Raw genomic sequence first — 20,472 nt, 5'->3', positions numbered from 1 at the left:
TTTCTACCTTTAAGTTCAATTGTTCATCTTAAAGTGTTTCTTTCTTTATTGTTGTTTAAGAAAAGATTAATAACACACATAGGTACATTAAAAATAACCTGTCTGAATTACATCAAAAGTTCTTGAGCTCCGGGTCTCCATGGCATTCAACAGCAAAAGCCGCAAATATTATTATAGCTATCTGAATAAAATAAAAGCTTGTAAAAAATCTAGGCACATATTTTTTTACAAAGCAACTCCCGTAATAAGTTCTTTGTGGGGTAATGTACTGAAATGTACATATGTGAAATGTTGCGGGTGTAGGATTGAACAGCAAGCGTTGCGAATGGAAACGTTAAAGCATGATTAGGTTTGAAAATAAATGGACAAATTACCATCATATTTTGCAGACACAATATTGATATAAATTTTTACCTATTTTTTACTATAAGATAAAATTACTAGTACTGGTCACCGTCCGAGTAGTAGCCATCTTTATTTTATATATCACTAAACTGTACGTTTGCAGTTACAAACATTAAAGATAGTATTTACGATATTAAATAACAGAAAAGAAATTACACAAAAATAATTACCTACTTTAAATAGAGAAGACGAAATTGACTAAATTCAATTTAAAATAAAAACTATTCCTCAAAACTAAATCAAATGTAGAAACATTTTTAATGAGTTTTGTGAGCCAAAGGTTTGGTTTCGGTTTCGGCTGAATATCCTTGTCTCACTCGCACACTGGCTGCAACTATTGCAACTTTTTGCCAAGGAAGGAACAATGTAACATGGATGCACGAGATATGCTAAATTTGCAATCGATTTGGGATTGCAGGCAATGCGGTGCTCGCTGATTAAATTATACAACGCATAACCGAGCCACGTAATTTATGAACTTAAGCGACATTAAAGAAAGTAATGTTATTGAAACGTTTCTGTTAAAATTTCATTCTTACGAGAAGCTTTTTTTGCTGACTGACCTACTGATTGTTGACTGTACTTGCATTGGCATCCAACTTACATGGCGACCACTGGAAGTGGGTCAAAATGAACTTGGAAAATTTGACCCAAACAAGAAAACGACAACAAACAGGACATGTTACATAAAAACTTGTAAAAACATTATCTACTTGTTACATACCTAGTCATAAATTTTCGCATTTGTAGGACACGATAAGCCCAATTTTTGAGTAGGTACTTTCGAATGATATTTGCGAGTAAAGTCTCTTTAAAAGTCCTCTGACTAATAAAATAACTCATAGCTTTTTAAAACATCATTTAAACCCTTTAAACCTCTGTTCCCTTATCGCTTGCGCTTACTCAATATTCGTGTTCAATTCGATTCCTAATTCCAACTGTTCTTAGTTGTGGGAAACAATAATAGCGTCGGTTGTTTCCAATTTGATGTTCGCCTATTTTGATGGTTACGCTATAATATCATAAATTAATTTATAACTGTAAATGAAACTGACTGATTCTCATTATCATCATTGTCTCTAGCTTAAACAAGATGTTAAATAGATAAACGAAAACCTCTGATTTAAACTGGTTGCATTTATTTTCAAATGTCAATCAGAAAAAAAATCTCAATTCAATTCAATTCAATTTTTGGGATTATAATGGCCCCATCGAACGATGCGATGATTCCGCCAATGTCGAGGTTGGATAAGACACTGCCAGTCGACTTCAGGTCGAGTACGGTAGAGCTGTCCTTGTTCGGTAGAATACCAGCCACAACCAATCTAAAACAAAAAGTAACCACCTGCCACCACTGAACAACCCACTACTTAACGTATAGTTAGACACAGTTTAACTACGGGATACTTTTTCTTTTTCTTTCAACTAAGGAGGGCAGGGTCATATACCAAAAAAAAGAAGGGGGGGGAGAAGTAAAAAGGGATTCGGGTTTGGATTAGAATTTGATGTTATTTTTAGATAAAAATGAAATAAATTCTCAATCTTTTTTTTGATGATTCTGTCAATGTCAACGTTAAGACACGCCTACTACTATTGTAGTCGGACGTCTTGGTGTTCAAATACCTTAATTATTAAAAAAAACTTATATTTTGCTAAGTCAGAAATTCTACTTAACTTTTGACTGCACTCGTAATTTGTGCTTGTAGTTGCGCTAACCCAATTTAACCCTTAATAAGGCAGAGGCGATTTAACGACCACATGCATTGATTTGGAAACTCAACCTTATTGTTTTAGTAATAAGTTACAATATTTATTGTAATTATTGAAAATACTACTAGCTTTCAAAATATCTTTTGCCAGGTATGTATTCGATAGCCGCTTTTGGTTCTGTGATAGTATGTTCCAATAAATGAGGCCTTATAAAGGGTTAATTTTCTCAAGCAAACTACCCACATGCTTGTGTTCAACATTGGACGAGTTCCGGCTGATGATGATGATGCGTCAATGTCAATTATAGATCCAATAACGTAGATCCTCCAAACGCCATAAATCCCAGTTTTACGATGTCAAGTTATTAGTCATCACGTGGGACGCGTGACAAACCCACTTTTTATTGCCTGTAAAAAAGTCATTACACGAGCTAGGTAAATAAATAAAAATCAAATTATAATTGCTAAGAGGATTCAGGAATAAATAAGTCATTTTACAACTATAATGCAAGCTCATAGTCAAAATACCATATATTTACCATTTATTTACCTCGACGTTTCGGCAACGAGACAGAGTCTACTCGTGACCACGGCAACTGTAACGTTGCCGAAACGTCGAGGTAAATGTTACTCGAGTAAAAATAGCGTGATAAGTCCCGTTTATGGTATTTTGACTATGAGTGAGAATCACGAAAGTTTGAAACGTTATAATGCAAGTTAACTTGCAATGTATGGGCACCCCAACGAAAAAAAAGCAAAAAGATATATATTTAACCGACTCAAAAAACCATGATTTTTTTCTACCAGTTTAAAGTCGCTGCCAGCACAAGCCAGCAGGAGTGGTTTTTTAGTCGTCTACCATTATACGAGTAGTATCTATTGGGCTTCTAAACACTCCTACTGGTTCGTGCTAAGACACCAATTTTCAAGTTCTATTTTTTTTTCGTGTGAAATAAGTTTTGCAATGTTACTTCCATCAACAGAATAATGATTATTAAAAAGCTAGTTCGGGTGATGGACAAAGTTAGATAACTATACTTACGTGAAATAAAAATAGTAATTTCAGTACAACTATTCTTCCGCCAAGTCTGATTTTTACCAAGCGAGCGCGAAGCGCCAGCGCAGTTCCCCGTTTTAGTTTGGGAAAAAATGATATTCATATATCTATCCGGCTATTCTGCTTTTACAGGGCCCGATTGCTTAATAAGATACGAATAAGCGATATTTATTGAAAATTTACTGTTTCTATTAGGTAAGATGTACTTTATTATGCAACTAGCGACCCGCCCCGGCTTCGCACGGGCAAAACAGCCAAGTGCGAGTCGGACTCTCGTTGGAAGGGTTCCGTACCTTTACAACATTAGACATTAGCATTAAACGGCAAAAAAACCACGTTTGCTGTATGGGAGCCCACCTTAAATATTTATTTTATTTTATTTTTAAAGTACATTTATACAAATAAATATTCTGTGAATATTTCAAGCAACTACCTGTTGCCGTTATTAATATCGAGCAAAAAAATCACGTTTGTTGTATGGGAGCCCCCCTAAAACATTTATTTTGTTCTGTTTTTAGTATTTGTTATAGCGGCAATAGAAATACATCATCTGTTCTGTGAAAGTTTCAACAGTCTAGCTATCACAATTCATGAGATACTGCCTAGTGACAGACAGACAGACGGACAGTGGTGTCTTAGTAATGGGCACAGAACTCTAAAAAGGTCTCTAATTCATACACATTTTTCAGCTCAATTCCCCAAAAACTACACCCGACACGCACGAAGCCGGGGCGCGTCAACGTTGAGTAAATGCATTTTTTGGTTAGATTGATATTTTTCATTTCGTAATAACTTTTGAATGGAATGTCCGATTTAAATAATTCAAAAAGTAATCGACAGGTATTGAATCCATCTTGAATGTAAAATTATTTATTTGTATAAGGATTAATACAAAGGTATGGATAACATCGTTTGATTTTAGTCGTCTTTTCTGTCAACTTTTAAAATGTAAAAAAGTAGTTATAGTGACATAACTACAATAGTCGGACATACGGTATCGCGAAGTTTTTTGTAGATCTTGATGTATTGTTTAATATCGTAAAACATTTTTTTGTTCTATACTTAATCAATAGTTTCTACAGCGCATGCGATGATGATGCGAAAGATGTTTTATGGCAACTTTTTTTACACTTGAAGTTACATTATTGGATTATTGTATAGTTTTAGTACGGAACCCTATTTTTTTCTGTTAATAATCAAGTATCTAGTTTAAAATGATCTACTATCAGCTTTCGGAATGCATCGAACTCCTTTTGACAATTAAATCGAAATATGACTCTCGGAATCCAGTGTTGCCACACTAACCATGAATATTCATGGCAAGCGTGATCGTAAACTGGCTGTCCAATTCAAGCTGCGTTCGCACGCATAGACAATTAATTAATCGGCCATTGTTGGTCCAGCTGGGCATAGACGCATTAAATTTTATGACCACAGCGTAAACGATACACGTGTTACCTGATAGCTAACTGACTAATTAGGTTAGCTGAAGGAGATCCCTTATTTGGAATAAGTTCGCCTTTGTACTTTTTACCTGACCGCGAAGAAGGAGGGTTATGTGTTGTTACGCGTATGCATGTATGCATTTCTATTCCTATGTCCTCCCGTAACTACTCAACGGCTGAACCGATTTTGATAAATGATACGTCATTGGATTGGCCTTGATGACGCGAGTGACACTGGGTACATGAAATTCTTGAAAAATCAAAACGACGGATTTTGGCGCCAAATTGAAAGTTTTCAAAAAATGTTTTTTATTTCTGTTCTATACTTATTTATTGGTGAACTAGCCTTTTTCATAGAAACAATAATAATCTGACTATGATTTACCTACCATAATGCTTCTTGACTTAGTCTGCATGGCAAATAAAACTGGGCCAATCAACTTTTTTACCGACACTAATCTGTCCGCGACATTTTTCAAACAATTGCAGATTTTTGTAAGTAACCATGTTTTTTCTGTAATTTAATAGATGGTGTACATGAATAAATGCCATCCTATGTAAGTTCAACCTATTAAACCGTGAAATATCTTGTTGGAAGTACGATTTTTTGGCAACGCCAGAGACAATTTTGGTAACGCAGGAGACGCCCAAAGTGTCGGTAAAATAGTTGATTGACCCAACTATCAATGAATAAGACACACATCTCCAAAATATTCTTAGGCTTGCCCTTGAATTTACTGCATATTTATCCCTGATAATTAGAGCATGCCGCATTGCAGCTGCAACCAGCTAACTCGATCACCGCCATGTTCCGATGCTAGTTATGCTAATAAAATTGCCTGGAGCCTTGACATTTAGAGTAATTGGAGCGCTGAAAACATGGGTTCGGATTGGGTTGTTGTACAAATGTTACGTAACTGGGCTTGGCTTGAAATGTCGCAAAAACATGTGGCAAAATGGTGGTACAGCACTTAAAAGTTTTTTCTCAAAAATGACCGTAAACGTTGACATTATTGTTTACATATCAGAAGGTGAAGTGCATAGTTTATGGTCAGCGGAAAATTAAAAAGTTAAAAAGATTGCAGGCGCGCTAGCTCGACAACAATAAATTAGCACGCCTGCAATCAGTCACAATTTTTTTTTAAAGTTAAAAAGGCCATGGAAATGTTGGCACAAGTCGTATACAGCCAAGTCTAATGGCCGGTATCAGATATTTTGTTGGAACTTTTTTTATTGGGTTTGAAATAGCTTGAGGCGTTTTCGGTGGAAAAATACACCTGCAGTTTATTTTTAATGAAAAAAAGGCGGGAAAGCATAAGAAAAATATTGGAATAAAATTAAATGTTATAATATATTTTGAGAAAAAGTTTATTCTATTTCAGAATTATTCACCATTTTTGAGAAAAGCTATATATTAGTCTCGGCTGGAATAGCAATTTCTGGCTTCGTATTAGTTAATACTCATACTCAGCCAGCAATTGCCTACTTCCATGCCACGACAATAATCTACTATTGAGTGCTTGTTCTATTTCAACAACTTTTAAAAAAATACTCTGGATATATTTATAGCAAAATTTTATAAAATGTTAACGTCAAGTATGTATTAAACCTTTGACAATGATCGAATCGACAATCGTTTGATTTTTCAGGATGAAAAGTAGGTATCAGGTCATGATATTTTTGTCAGAAATTGATCTGTTCAGCTGTGATTGAGCAACAAACAAATAGGCTCACGCATTATTCTATAAGTACTAAAACAATTTTTAGGAGAATCTCCTTTGAGGTGACGCCAGATATCATGATGTGACTCTAATGGAGACAAGAAAATTTAGAGAATAAATTTAATATTTGCTTGTTACAGGTAACTTTCAAGGTGACATAGCCTTGCAAGATACAGACTTTAAACCAATGAAGCCTATCTCTAAAATTAATAAGTCCCTTCAGGAAGAGGTGGAGAGGCTAAAGAAAGAAGTGTTGCTAGAAGGCTTACAAGTAGAAGAAGAAGGTTTGCCAGATATTCTGAGAAAGAGGACAAAACAGCCAGCACCGGTTCAAGAAAAACCCAAGAAGTATAATGATGCCATGCTGATGACAAAGGTAAAGTATCAAAACCATAAGCTTTTTAGAGCTTGAATACGCGGTGAAATACTTAATGTAATTTTTGTATAGAAAGACGGGAGAACATCGCTAACAATAAATTACATTTTACAGATTCTACCATCAGGACTAGATAAATCAATTCTTTTGAAAAATGGCAAATTACCACCAGGAGAAATGCTGGAAAACATAACAAATTTAACTAATCAAACTAAAGAAGAGTTAATAGCAAACGAAACAACCCCCGTCGATAATTTAACTGAATCAGAGAGCTTAGAACAAGATGGTGTTCTAGTCGTCAACATATCAACTGACAACATTTTAAATTTGGATGAACTATATCCTAATATACACATATCAAGCTCTGTCAATAAAGTTGACGAAGTTACCAATAAAATACAAAGTAACAGCCGAGAGATTACAGGTGATTCAAACAACAACATCAAAATGAAATCTCCACCTGAAAACGTGACAATTGGTCCTGCTCCCACTAATGGTGATTTGTCCACAAATGAGCAAGACGAAGATAATAGTAATTTAGAGAAAGGGGTGATTAATAATACTGATGGAGATTTAGAAGGGAAGTTTCTGGAAGCTAATGATTTGTTTAAGCCTACTGAGAGTCTACAGAGCCTGGTTCTAGAAACATCGAGCAAACGACGCAGAAGGCGAAGAAGACATGGTAATGGAAGACGGTATGATTATTTTCATATCGTTATTAAGAATGTAATCCAAAAATATTTTCATTAATTAATAAACAGACGCGTTAAAGTAAAAAAAAACCTTAATGTGCGTTATTGTAAATTCGGTAAAGTAGTAGTTACTTCAGAGGTTCGAACTTCTTATAGTAAAAATTAACTCTCTGATCTTATAATTTCTATCTATTTAAGTTTTTTCGGCCGACTGTTAAATTATAATTTGAAACTAGTTCCTATACTGAAATGTAAAAAGGTAGTCATAGATTTTTACTTTTATTGCGAAAATCCAAGTCAATCGACCATTGAAATTGGATCAAAACACACCTTCAAAATTTGACTTAAATATGCAAAAATAAAATAAAAACTCAAAATGCTTGAAAAATTTGAAGTTTAATTCAATGACTTTTTCTAAATCTTCGTTGCATAATTCGCAACCCAGTGCGGGAGTTTTTAATTTAATTACTGCAGTACTTGTCTCGATCTCCAATCTGCGCTTATTGGTTTTTCCTATTACCCACAATTTTCACATTTACGTTTTTATCTGATAGAGATATTTTAAATTTAAATATTTAATTGAATCAGGCTTAAATTATACTTAACGTTTCAAATAAAATTTGAGTTAGATGTGCTTATTGAACTTGTTTTTGCGCGGAAATTAATTTTGTAATTAAATGCATGCATATTAAAATACATAATATTTAATTTCAACGCCCAAGACTAGAATCAAATCTCTGCCTCGATCGGGGATTGAACTTGGAACCTCAAAGATCGTAGTCAAGTTCTTTAAACACTTAATTATACGGTCGTCGTAAACATATATCACGCAAACGTAGCTATCTTGCGAAAGACTTGCACAATCTTTACATTATTCGTATACCTAATAAAAGTGCACATCCCCAATTACCAAAGTCAAGATGTGCAACGTGATTTCCTTTGCTTCAAAGGATGCTACATCTAGTCAGTTTCTGCAACGTAAATGGGAACCAAGTTTTCAGACTGGTTGGAGCTCTTACTAATTGTTAAAATCAAACAGATTAGGACTAAACTCTTCATTTCAGCTACAAAACCAAAAACAGAGGAATAGAAATTTTAGGCGAGCTAAAAACGCACACACGTATGATTAAAAACCGCTTATTTAATTTCCTTGCTCAGCTAGAAAGGAAAGTTACCGAGATGGTATTCTGAAAAGGAATATAATAAATATTTTTTTGAGTACCTACCTTTTACTAAAATTCCGAATTTTTTTACATGGCCATACATCTTGAAAAAAATAAACTGAATCGACTACTGACGGAATCGAAATGCGAACTGAAAAAGCCACTTTTATATTATTGATGTTATTATTATCGATCATATTGTCACAAGATCACTGGTAGGGGCTCGCTGTAAAGACAAGCGCGATCATCATACAAATTTGCTGCATACTCTTGCTTGATGCCACCCATTCATTAGCCGCGTATTGAAGCTATGCGGAACTCTGCGCGTTGCTATCTAGTCGCGTTTGTAAACCCACTGTTACTCAGAGACGGCTGGACTGACTTAAAAATTATATTTAATAGTACCAGTAGATAGCACGTAGAAAATATTTTAAGATTTAGAAATATTTATTCGCTGTTCGCAAATTGCAGAGAACACAATAAAAATAAAAACAAGTATTAAGTACGAGTATTAGTTATTTGTGGTGGATGCAAGTGGCGAGTTCTCGTTCATTGTGGCGATCTAAGGGGGGCCTTTGTTCAGCAGTGGACGTCTTCCGGCTTATGATGATGATAATGATGATGATTAAGTATTTGTGAAATCGCGAAGCGGTCCCAGCTCAGCACAGTGTGGGCCGGTTGGTTGGTTTTGATTTATTTCTGCGGCAGCACGAATCCCCTTGTCGAGTATACATTAGCTTACATGTACGAAAAATCAGAAAAGGAATGCTGAAGCTAGGATTTGAACGTGGATCTTTATCATTTCGGGATGCATGCAATGCTGTACCTCCCACACTCCTACCTCTATATACGGGCTCCATGATTTAATTTGAAGAGTAAAAAAATCGGATGTGTTCTAAATACCTACAACTATGTACTTTTTTTGAGTTTGCGAATTATTTGACGCCACACGCCCCCATATGTTAACACTAAAATAAAATAAATATGTCAATTATAACTAGAATGTAAATATCACTTTTGTTTTTCAGGCTAAGAAACGTCCACTCCAGCGAAAGAAGTGGCCTAAACGTTGTAAAGACCGAAGAACATAGCGAATCACAATCAGAGAGAAAAAAGTTTTTTCGACACAGAAAAAAGTACTCCAGCAGAGAAAATAGTGAAAGCGGGGGAAATAGAAAATTCGTTGTACCTGAACATGAATTTGAGGAAAAATTTAATGTAAAACCACCTCCAAAGAATTTAAATGGAACAGGGCAAAGTCAGCAATTTGATAACTGGTTTTTTCGTGATACCAACGAAGATTTAGATGCAATGGAAAGTTATCAAAGTTATAATGAGGTAAATAGTACTTGTACTAGTAATTGCCAGTAACAGGAATAAAAAAAACAGTAATTCCTTAGCAATCATTTCATAAGTAAAGATACTTCATATGCCGTCAAAAAAACCGTAAAAACCATGATCTGGACGCGGCAGTAGCATACACGCTTTATGTCCCTTTTGCTCCCATTATGAAAGGCCTACCGTCGCCCATTTCCTCGACGTCACGTCAGGATGGCAGAGACAACAACTGGAAACTGGCGCCTTTTATTGCGCTTTATTTCTGGCATACTATAAACATCTCTCTCTCTCTCTTACTATAGATAATATATTATATCATTGGAGTATGTTTTTTATATTCAGTCTCGTTCTCGTCACCGTTCCATCCGGGCAGCAACGAACCGCAAAGAACGTATTTGGGAGAACGGCGTGATCCCGTATGAGATCGACGGCAACTTCAGTGGCGCCCACAAGTCCCTGTTCAAGCAGGCTATGCGGCACTGGGAGAACTTCACATGCGTCAAGTTTGTGGAGCGGGACGCCTTGCTGCATAAGGACTATATCGTGTTCACGGAGAGACCTTGCGGGTAAGTCTGGTACAATACAATACAATAACTCTTTATTGAACACTAACACATAGTACTTATAGTAGAAGTAGTAGGTATTTATGGTCTAGTGGTCACTTTGCTATACCTTTGGCAAAAAACTATAAGTAGAAGTCCGAGAAACTACTTACTGGTTTCCCTTCGAAGTCACTTTTGAAATGTAACGTTTGGGCATAATAGGTATATGAAACACAGCTTCATATAATATTCTGCTAATATTGTAAATGTCGTTTGTGAGAGTGTGTTTCTTACTCTTTCGTGCTAAAACGGCTGGACGAGAGGAGACGAACAAGCAGTATTGGCTGACCAAGGCCATATTAGAGTACTAATTTCCCTTTTCTCAGCTAGCTGGCTATAATTCTGCTATTGGCCTCTACCAATGTCTAGCTGCCTTAGGCCTGGGCCTAATTGAAAATCTTGATCTTAAGGGAAATCTGTCACTGAGGTTAGGTGTTCCACGATCTAATTCTCGGGGAGATCCATGTGAATTTAAGTAGTAAACTTATGAAATTTCATATTCAACTGCCATATTAATTTTTCATGTAAGCGATCTTCGGGTAAAAGCTCTCACTGTGTCATGCTCTGTCATTTAACTGTAGTGGTTGCTCCGTGTCCATGATAAAATCACCCAGTGAATCTGCATTACAACTTTGCATTGATTTTACTTACAATGAAACAGCGTTTGAAAAACATCTAAAACAACATGCATTGTACGAAATAAGACCACATGCACTGATGACCACATGAGTTTAATGTGTGTGTGTGTACGTAGTTCTGATTTGAATATTTTCTCAAATAATTCATAAATTTCAGATGCTGCTCATTCGTTGGCAAACGCGGCGGTGGCGCCCAAGCCATATCCATTGGAAAAAACTGTGATAAGTTTGGCATTGTCGTCCATGAGCTCGGCCACGTTGTGGGCTTCTGGCACGAGCACACTCGCCCCGATCGCGATCGGCACGTTCAGATTATCAGAGATAACATCATGATGGGTGAGTACTTGTTTATTTCTTCTTTTTTTCTGACCAGCGATTTTCCTGATCTCACCTGATGATGTAAGTACACAAGAGGACAAAGATGTAACTTACTAGTTTAGTAATAGCCTGATGATGATCGACACTTTGAGATTGTGGCAATTAGTTTGCTTATTAGGATTGGATTGCCTCCATCGATTCCTGTTGCAGATCACCCTCATACACTGATGTATTAAACTGCCCTCATAATTTCGATGAGTATTTACGTTCATGTTTGAGCTTTATCGATTACTACATAATTTCAATTTACTAAGAAGAGAACGAAGATCAAGAAGTTGAACTGAACAGTGGTGGAGCAATAATATCAACATACACAGTAACAGTAACAACAATAGTAAAATGTAACAGTAGTGACCAATTAAAAGCAATCCAAAGCTCCTTTATTACATACAAAGTTACTCCGTATTGGCCAAATTATATTTATCGTAACGCCTGCATAAATAAATCCATTTTATGAAGCTATAGATTACTAATTAAAAATACTTACTCCAACCAGGAGTTTGGAAATTACGATCTTGAAAACTTTCATAATTTTATTTCAATTGTTACAAGGAAGTTGGGGAATTGACCTAACTGAATCCGGATAATTAATTTTATTTGATGTAACTTTCGGAACTGGGACAGGCACAAATTAGTTGATAATTGCTTTCAACGTTTTTACATAAAGGGTTGTAATTGAGTCGTGAAACGTATCAAGAACTTGTTTGAAAATAACAAAAACAATAAATACAAGTAGCTGCACTAGAGGTCAAACGATATGGCTTGGAAGAAAAAACAAAGCAAAGGACGATCGCTTATAATCGAAGAGGCCACGACTAGCTCTCTTTAAGATAGGACCAGTGGTACCAAAACCTCCTATTAAATGGAATAAGCCCCTTAAAATAGTAAAAATTACATCACGTTTCAAATACACTTTTACTCCTTTTGAGGTAACCTTTACTTTGGTTTAGAATCAATGAGAGAGACACAATCAGACGAAGCACATTGAAAGCTTTAAAAAACGCTCTTTTTGACTTCAACTGCGGGTGCATCTCTGTTTTGTTTGATTCTCCGGTTCTCCTTTCAAATCCAAATCTTGACTTTGAAGCTCGGGATTTAAAGATATTTTTTCAAGAACAGACAACATTCTAAGTCGCGACTTATCATGAATTAGAGGTAGGATCCTGGCGTAATACAAGCTAGAGATTGGAAACAGCAAATTTTAAGCATTAGCCCTAAAACTGTGCCTTGTGGTATCTAATATTTATACCCTACTTTGGCTCAGTATTCTAGCACGGCACAAGCTGTAACAAATCTCAAAGGCTGGCTCTAAACTTGTGCCTTGAGGTATCGAATAAAGTATTCCTATATTTCACGTATGTTATAAAGTGAACTGCCAACACTAAGGTCTAATGCCCCGACGAGTCGTTAATTTTGAAGTGAGTCGTTAACGGAATTAGGCGAGGGCATGATGGATGTGTGAGCAATTGAGTGGCACGCAACAGCTGTTAAAGTCGCTGGGCGGGCTAAGGCTGGCATCAGACGATAGAACGAGGTAGTTATGAATTTGAATTTCGCGTCAACAGCATTCAAATATGCAATCCTTAGCTATTTAACGACATTCTACTAATGTTATAAATGTGTGTGTGTGTGTGTGTGTGTGTGTGTGTGTGTCGATGGTGTATCGTATTGTGTATGTTTGTAATTCCTTCACACTAAAACGGCTGGACGGGTTTGAATGAAATTTGATACGTAGAGAAGCTAGTAAGCCTATGTGTCATCTGTAATATAATAACACATAGGCTACTTTTTATCCCGATATTATTATTTTTTTTATCGAGCGGATCGGGGTCGGGGTCGGGGTCGGAAAAAACTCAGAATCTCAAGCGCTAGCATTAGAGACATGTATTTGGCGCGGTTACTTTTTATACGACGCTAATAAAATCCACGGTTCTGGAGATTCCCACGGGAATTAGTGAAATTTTGCAGGTGGTAGGACCTTGTGCAAGGTCCGTCCGGATTGCTACCACCATCTTGCTCGCTAATCCTGCCGTGAAGCAGCAGTGCTTGCACTGAGGTGTTTCATCGTGGAGAGTAAGACAGCCGGTGAAATTACTGGCACTTGAGGTATCCCATCTTAGGCCTCTAGGTTGGCAACGCATCTGCAATACCAGGTGTTGCAGGTGTTTATGGGCGGTGGTGATCTCTTACCATCAGGAGACCCACTTGCTCGTTTGCCATCCAGTCGAATAAAAAAAAATACGGAATTTCTATTCAAATGCTAAACCTATGGCCAACGCACGGGAAGTCGAGGTACATATACTAGTAATGTAGTACAAAGCCAGTTCGTCGACTTAGTTTGGAAGAGGTCTAACTCTCCGTGAACAAGAACCATTTAACTACAAAACATTTCATTTCAAAACATAAAATAACGTCCCGTTTTTAATAGAGCCCCCTGTCGCCGTGACATTGTCGATGTATCCGGCGGAAATCGAGTGCGCTACCCGCCGCGATCAGGGGGGGCTACTACAAAATTCGAAAATAGAAGTTAATATCGTACCGTTCCTCTCACTCTTGTATTAAATAATACAAGGTGTTAATTGAATAAGAATGTCAAAACTTGTAGTGCCAATAGTTTTTAATAAAATTAGTTTACTAAGAAAGACCCCTAAACTAAGTAAAACAGGTTTAAAAACTGAATTGAGGGATTCTCTTCTCGGTAACCTTGTCCACGGGAATCCAAAATAATTATATGTACCTATGTGCGTAAAGTTTTTTTTTATATGCATAATTTTTTTTTATCTCTTTTGTTACTTCTGTTTGCAAGTTTGTACAATGTAGGTAGAATGAGGTGGTTAGGTAGGTAGTTATGTACTTAAGTTAAAATAAATTGAGCGCTTCTCGCCAATAATACAGTTTGGCGAGTAACACTAAGTTTGGTTAAGACTACGTTATTAATTCTTATCTACATAACCAATTTATGCCACCAATGCCAACCTGCAAATTTTTATCCAAATCGAAGTCGCAAATCAAATGTACAAACTTTTTTAGAAATGCTCGTTTAGCTCTACGCCCATAATTTGTATTTGTCAGTTGGTTTCGCTTTGGGCTTTGACGGTTTTAGAAGAAAATCACGCATTGACAGCAAAACGGCCAGTATTAAATTATCCAAACCAAATGTATGCAACCTCGCTAAAATATTTAATTGGAAACCGGCCAACTGCGAGTCGGACTCGCGCACGAAGGGTTCCGTACCATTATCTAAGTATAAGTACAACGACTAAATACTTATAACGACTAAATATCTAACTATACATACGACTAAATATTCTATGAATATTTCAAGCGTCTACCTGTTGCCGTTATTAATGTCGAGCAAAAATGACGTTTGTTGTATGGGAGCCCCCGTTAAATATTTATATTATTGTTTTTAGTATTTATTATTATAGCGGCAACAGAAATACATAATCTGTGAAAATTAAAGCTGTCTAGCTATCACGGTTCATGAGATATAACCTGGTGACAGACGGGCAGACCGACGGACAGACGGACGGACAGCGGAGTCTTAGCAATAGGGTCCCGTTTTTACCCTTTGGGTACGGAAACCTAAAAAAGGATTTAAGAACACAAGCACAACCTAATTTAAAACACAGTGTAATCGATTCTTCTCTCGATTCTGAGCAAACTACTCGTATTTTCTGGTTCAGTTACTTAATTAACACCTTTTTTGTATAAGCATAATCAGCGGGATTGTACGATACGAACTTCTATTTTCGAATTTCGTAGTAGTCCCCCAGGCGCCGCCGACTGCGGCCGAAGGCACTTTTAATAACACGGAAAATATGGTGGTTTACATCCTGATGTTAAACGGTTTCAGTCAAAAAAATTCAGTACTCTTGCTGTACCTAAATTAAATAAGCTATACTTAAGTGAAAGTAATTTAAATCAAGACCAAAATTTAATATGTAGGCTCAAAATTTAATATACCTATGTATATGTTCGAGTGATCTGAAACATATTTATAAATCTTCAACCCAGTCTACACTGCTGGGCACAGGCCTCCTCTCAAAATGGGAGGGCTTGGGCCGGAGTTCCCACGCAGGCCCAGTGCGGATTGGGAACTTCACACACTTCATTGAATTCATTATTTTTCATTCTTTTCTTGATAAATTTTTCTGAGTCTATAAATACAAAATGGCCATTTTAAAGCCCATATTAAATTTGACAATTTTACCTGGGACAGGATTAAATTTTTGACGATATTCAAAGATGAACAGTTTTCCTTGTTGCTGTATTTCAAATTGGCATTTTTGAGCGTAAAATAGCGAGTAGCCTGTTTTCCATTTGTACTCAATGACAGTAAGGGGCTGTTTCACCATCCATTGATTAGTGTTAACTGAGGGTTAAATGTGATGCCGTCTCCGTCTATTCGAACAAAACAAATAGAGACGGCATTACATTTAACCGTCAGTTAACACTAATCAATGGATGGTGAAACAGCCCCTAAATCCAACCATATCATAACAGAACTTTCTATCCCGTGGAAATATCGTAAATTCTACAGATAGTTTTTCTTTTTCTATATATATTATGTCCCATTTACACAGTCTCTTAGTATTTTTTTTTTAATAATATGTTACAGTTAAGCAGATAAGGATGACTTAATTAAAATTCGCGCCTTGTTCGGATTGTATCCCAAAAAAAATCAGCTGGTATATAACACGCAAACTGGCATTGTCATAACACATTCAAGCGAGCACGCAGCGCCTACCAACGCATAATCAGACGAAGAAATACCTTCCGGTCCATTCACCATTTTAGGATGACCCAGTTAGCATTCACTGCCAAAATGCTTGTAAACATGGACAAAAATCTTTGGAGTTTTTATTCACGAGCCTGGCAACATTGTAGCACTGGCCACTTATTTATCTACGTATGAGTAATTAGGTGTTCCGAGTTTAAACTTTCATCGTGGCCAGTATCAACACGTAGGTACGAGGAGATTTTTTATTATTTGCTAATTGCCTGCTTTACAAAACTTTAATTGGACTTAACAAATTTTAAAGTAGGTAAACAAGTACTTTAACAGGAAAAACTAACAAAAATGCAACGTTGCCAGCTCAGCAGGTATAAACGCTTTTAAAAAAGATTACTTACATTGACAATGTCAATTCGGAATACTTTAATGTACCGAACAGATTTTTTTTTATTCGACTGCATGGAAAACGAGCAAGTGGGTCTCCTGATGGTAAGAGATCACCACTGCCCATAAACATCTGCAACACCAGGGGTTATTGCAGACGCGTGATGCCTTATTGCCTAACGTTTCTAACGCTTTTGACGCTTTTTATCGTTTTTGACAGTTTTTGTATGCGAAATCTGTCATTTGATTGCAATCGCCAGCGTCAGAAACGTTAGGCGATACGGCCTCTATCAATTATTATTAACAAGGACCATATATACTATATAATGGTATATATGGTTCTTGTTATTAATAAAAATATACTAACATTCATTAATTAAAGATAAATTGTTTGATTTAGGATTTAATGCACTGAATTTGCCTAGAATTGATGCGTTAGAATCTATATAAGTATTCTTTTTACTACTTAGGAGTTGCCGGAGAGCTGTGGTGGCCTAGTGGTTCGACCTGTGGCCTCTCAAGCAGAGGATTGTGGGTTCAAACCCCGACTAGCACGCACCTCTGAGTTTTTCGAAATTCATGTGCGAAATTGCATTTCAAATTTGCCACGAGCTTTGCGGTGAAGGAAATCATCGTGAGGAAACCTGCACACACCTGCGAAGCAATTCAATGGTGTGTGTGAAGTTCCCAATCCGCACTGGGCCCGCGTGGGAACTACGGCCCAAGCCCTCTCATTCTGAGAGGAGGCCTGTGCCCAGCAGTGGGACGTATATAGGCTGGGATGATGATAATGATGACTTAGGAGTCACTTTGTAAATAACTGATATTATAAGATAACGCGTCGTTTTTCCTGTTAGTTGTCCGTAGCCAAGGATTCGCACATAGGTCAATACAACGTAAACATCCTTCTAACTCAATTAGCAACAATGTTATTTTTGTTTATTGTTATTTATTTATACCGGATAACATGATACTTACTTGTAACAAAAACACCAAGTAACAAGGCCGTTCCTGGGGTTATATCCAGTTATAATAAATAGTAGATTTTATCATCTTTATGTCTATGCTTGCTTAAGGAGCACTGTTTCTCATTTTTTTATGCTTGAATGTTATAAAGCAAATGAAATATTATTTTAAAATTATTTAAGTTAAAAGGAAGACAAAAATAACTAACCTAAGATACCTTAAATAAACATACATGTTACTATAAAATAACATCCTGTCTAAAAGATAGTAGGTATATTTATTGTGAGAGAAGGCCGGGCCAGGAAGGGCCAGCTGGAAAAATAAGCATGTTGAATTGGCAATGGACGGGCCACATCGCTTGAAGAATAGCATAGTTGGAGATAGATTTAATATCCGTATATTCTAATTTTATTTTATTGTATATTATAGGGGCAGTGTGTTTTATGTTCGCCGCGTTTGGTTCTCAAATTCGGAATAGGACAACTATCGATGCGTTTGATGAATACAACGAAGTTCTAGGGGGGGAGCCTTTGTTCAGCAGTGGACGTCTTCCGGCTGATGATGATGATGACAACATAATACATAACTATACCTCCTATACCTCATTGACAACTAGGCCGGCAGAGGTTATCCGACGTAATCTTAATGACAGAACTGATGCAGCTGTTAATTCTCTAGTGGGTGTCGGTTCACAAGTCAAAGATTGCACATTATCTCGGCTTGTACTTCTTTTTTGCATAAGAAAAAGGGTAAACAATCTTAACGAGTCTTTTTATTGAAAAACATTTTAAAAACAGTAATTATTACTGATGATACCAAAAGCATGTAAATGATCGTATGTCCTTGCTAATTGTTACATATTTACTGTGACTTATTTTCAAAAGCGTTTTTCAATAAAAAATACACGTCAAGATCGCTTACCTTCTTTCTAATGCTAAAAAAACGAAGTATATACACGTCCCACAGAACTCCTCTCAGAACAAGAGGGCTTGGGCTGTAGTTTCCTCGCGGACCTAGTGTGGATTTAGAACTTAACACTCACCATTAAATTTAACCGCGAGTGCGTTTTTTGAAGTGAATTTTTGGAAGTGACAGACAGACAGACAGAGTTACGTTTACATTTATAATATTAGTAAACACTAGCTGTTGTCCGCGACTCCGACCACGTAGAATTCGTTTATCGCTATCCCGCTGGAACTATGCACTTTTTCAGGATTTAAACTATCCTGTCCTTCCCTGGCACTCAAACTATCTGTATACCAAATCTCATCTAATTCGGTTCAGCGATTTAGACATGATTTATAAGGTAACAAACAAATAAAGTTATAAACGTTTGCATTTATAATATTAATATTACTTACTGGGATAAAAAGGATTAACAAACCCAATAACAAAATCCCTATAAATAAATCCAACCAGAGTATCCAAACCTTTCCCGGTCCCCGGCGTATTACGCTACGTATTTAATTGGGTCACCTCCATGCTTACACAGGAATTACTAAAATGCCGACTAAACCTACTAGGCCAGCTATTTAAACTATCTTCCATACAAATTGCCCCACAGTAACCCTAAAATATATCTTGCCTACCAACTTTAAATCATCATCATCGAGCTTGCCACTTGTCTTGAAGTTTCAAAGAAATTTCAACTGAAACGTGAAGGGTTTAGGATAATTTTAGAACGTCATGGTGCCCTAATTCTGCATTGTTTAAGTTGCCAGGATGTCCTGGGCTCTCTTTAGTGAATCGTTTGCGAGTTTTGCTGATAACTTTGTGTCGAATGGAGGTTTTCGGCGAACTAGGTCGTGCTCTGTTATTGCGTAATGTCTATATAGAACCAGATAGTCTTAGCCGAGTTCATTTAGGTACAGACGAGAAAAATGGGAATGATCATATTTAATTTGCAATGTTCATTTTTGCGTAGGTAAATTTGTTAAGAATCTATCAATCAGATTATATGAAAACTTCTTCTTGCAGTCACATTATATCTGCCCTGCCACAAAAAAGCGGTAGGACGTGTCAAATATTTTTGCATGCTCCGTTGCGCCTTGGCAAATATTTATGCAGGTTACTGTACAATTGAATTAAAAACTAATAATAATAATAATAATAATTCTTTATTTCCATAAAAAGGTACAAGTATTTTAGACTAATATATGTAGTAACTAAACCAAATCGTAAATAAAGTGGGCCACAGCTGCCAAGCTAGGTATAAACTTGTATTTCAGCAGTCGGAGCTCTTCCATGAAGTCAATACCTAAATATGCTGAAATCTGGCAACAACACAATCCCACAACACTTGTCAATAGGATTAGAATACAGAGAACATTATATAATATACTTAACAGAACTAAAACAAGAAATAGCAACCATTATCAGTATGCGTGTGTGCGTGTGTGTGTTTGTGTGTGTGTGTGTGTGTGTGTGTGTGTGTGTGTGTGTGTGTGTGTGTGTGCTTGAGTGTGTCCGTGTGTAGTAAGTATGTTGAGAAAGACATTAATAACCCAAACCCAACTATACGACGTATAAGTCCTATCCTTATGGAAATGTGCCCAAAAGGGCTGGCTGCATTCCGCGGTGGATTCTGATGCCAATACGTTGGGCGAGAAATGGACCAGCCTATCATATGGTTATGATTAATTTCAAATAATTTAGCAATAATTTTGTAAGCATCTGGGCTCCATGGACCTAATGTTTCTACAGCAAAAGCCGCAAAATGTATACATAATAATTACTTTCAAATGGGGACTGAACTTTTCTTGGAAAACCATTGTAATTCAGAACAAAACTCAAGATTAGCAGCCGATGCGATGGCTGGAAAGCTACTAGTAAGCAAGTTAATCCCTGGCTTCCCTATTAA

At 36.6% G+C, this 20,472-nt stretch overlaps 1 protein-coding gene across 1 annotated transcript in view; it reads left to right on the top strand.

The window, feature by feature from the left end:
* The window catches only part of LOC141427286 (bone morphogenetic protein 1-like), a 101,215-nt gene that overhangs the window by 53,057 nt on the left and 27,686 nt on the right, over window positions 1–20,472 (top strand). Inside the window, exons 3-7 of the mRNA XM_074086582.1 lie at window positions 6,478–6,713; window positions 6,828–7,408; window positions 9,597–9,906; window positions 10,249–10,472; window positions 11,304–11,482. Coding sequence (XP_073942683.1) covers window positions 6,478–6,713; window positions 6,828–7,408; window positions 9,597–9,906; window positions 10,249–10,472; window positions 11,304–11,482 — 1,530 coding nt within the window. The remainder of the gene's footprint in view (window positions 1–6,477; window positions 6,714–6,827; window positions 7,409–9,596; window positions 9,907–10,248; window positions 10,473–11,303; window positions 11,483–20,472) is intronic.

Source organism: Choristoneura fumiferana, chromosome 4 (genome assembly GCF_025370935.1).
Source record: "Choristoneura fumiferana chromosome 4, NRCan_CFum_1, whole genome shotgun sequence".
Classification (NCBI taxonomy): Eukaryota; Metazoa; Arthropoda; class Insecta; order Lepidoptera; family Tortricidae; genus Choristoneura; species Choristoneura fumiferana.
This window is presented reverse-complemented; position numbering and strand designations above follow the sequence as displayed.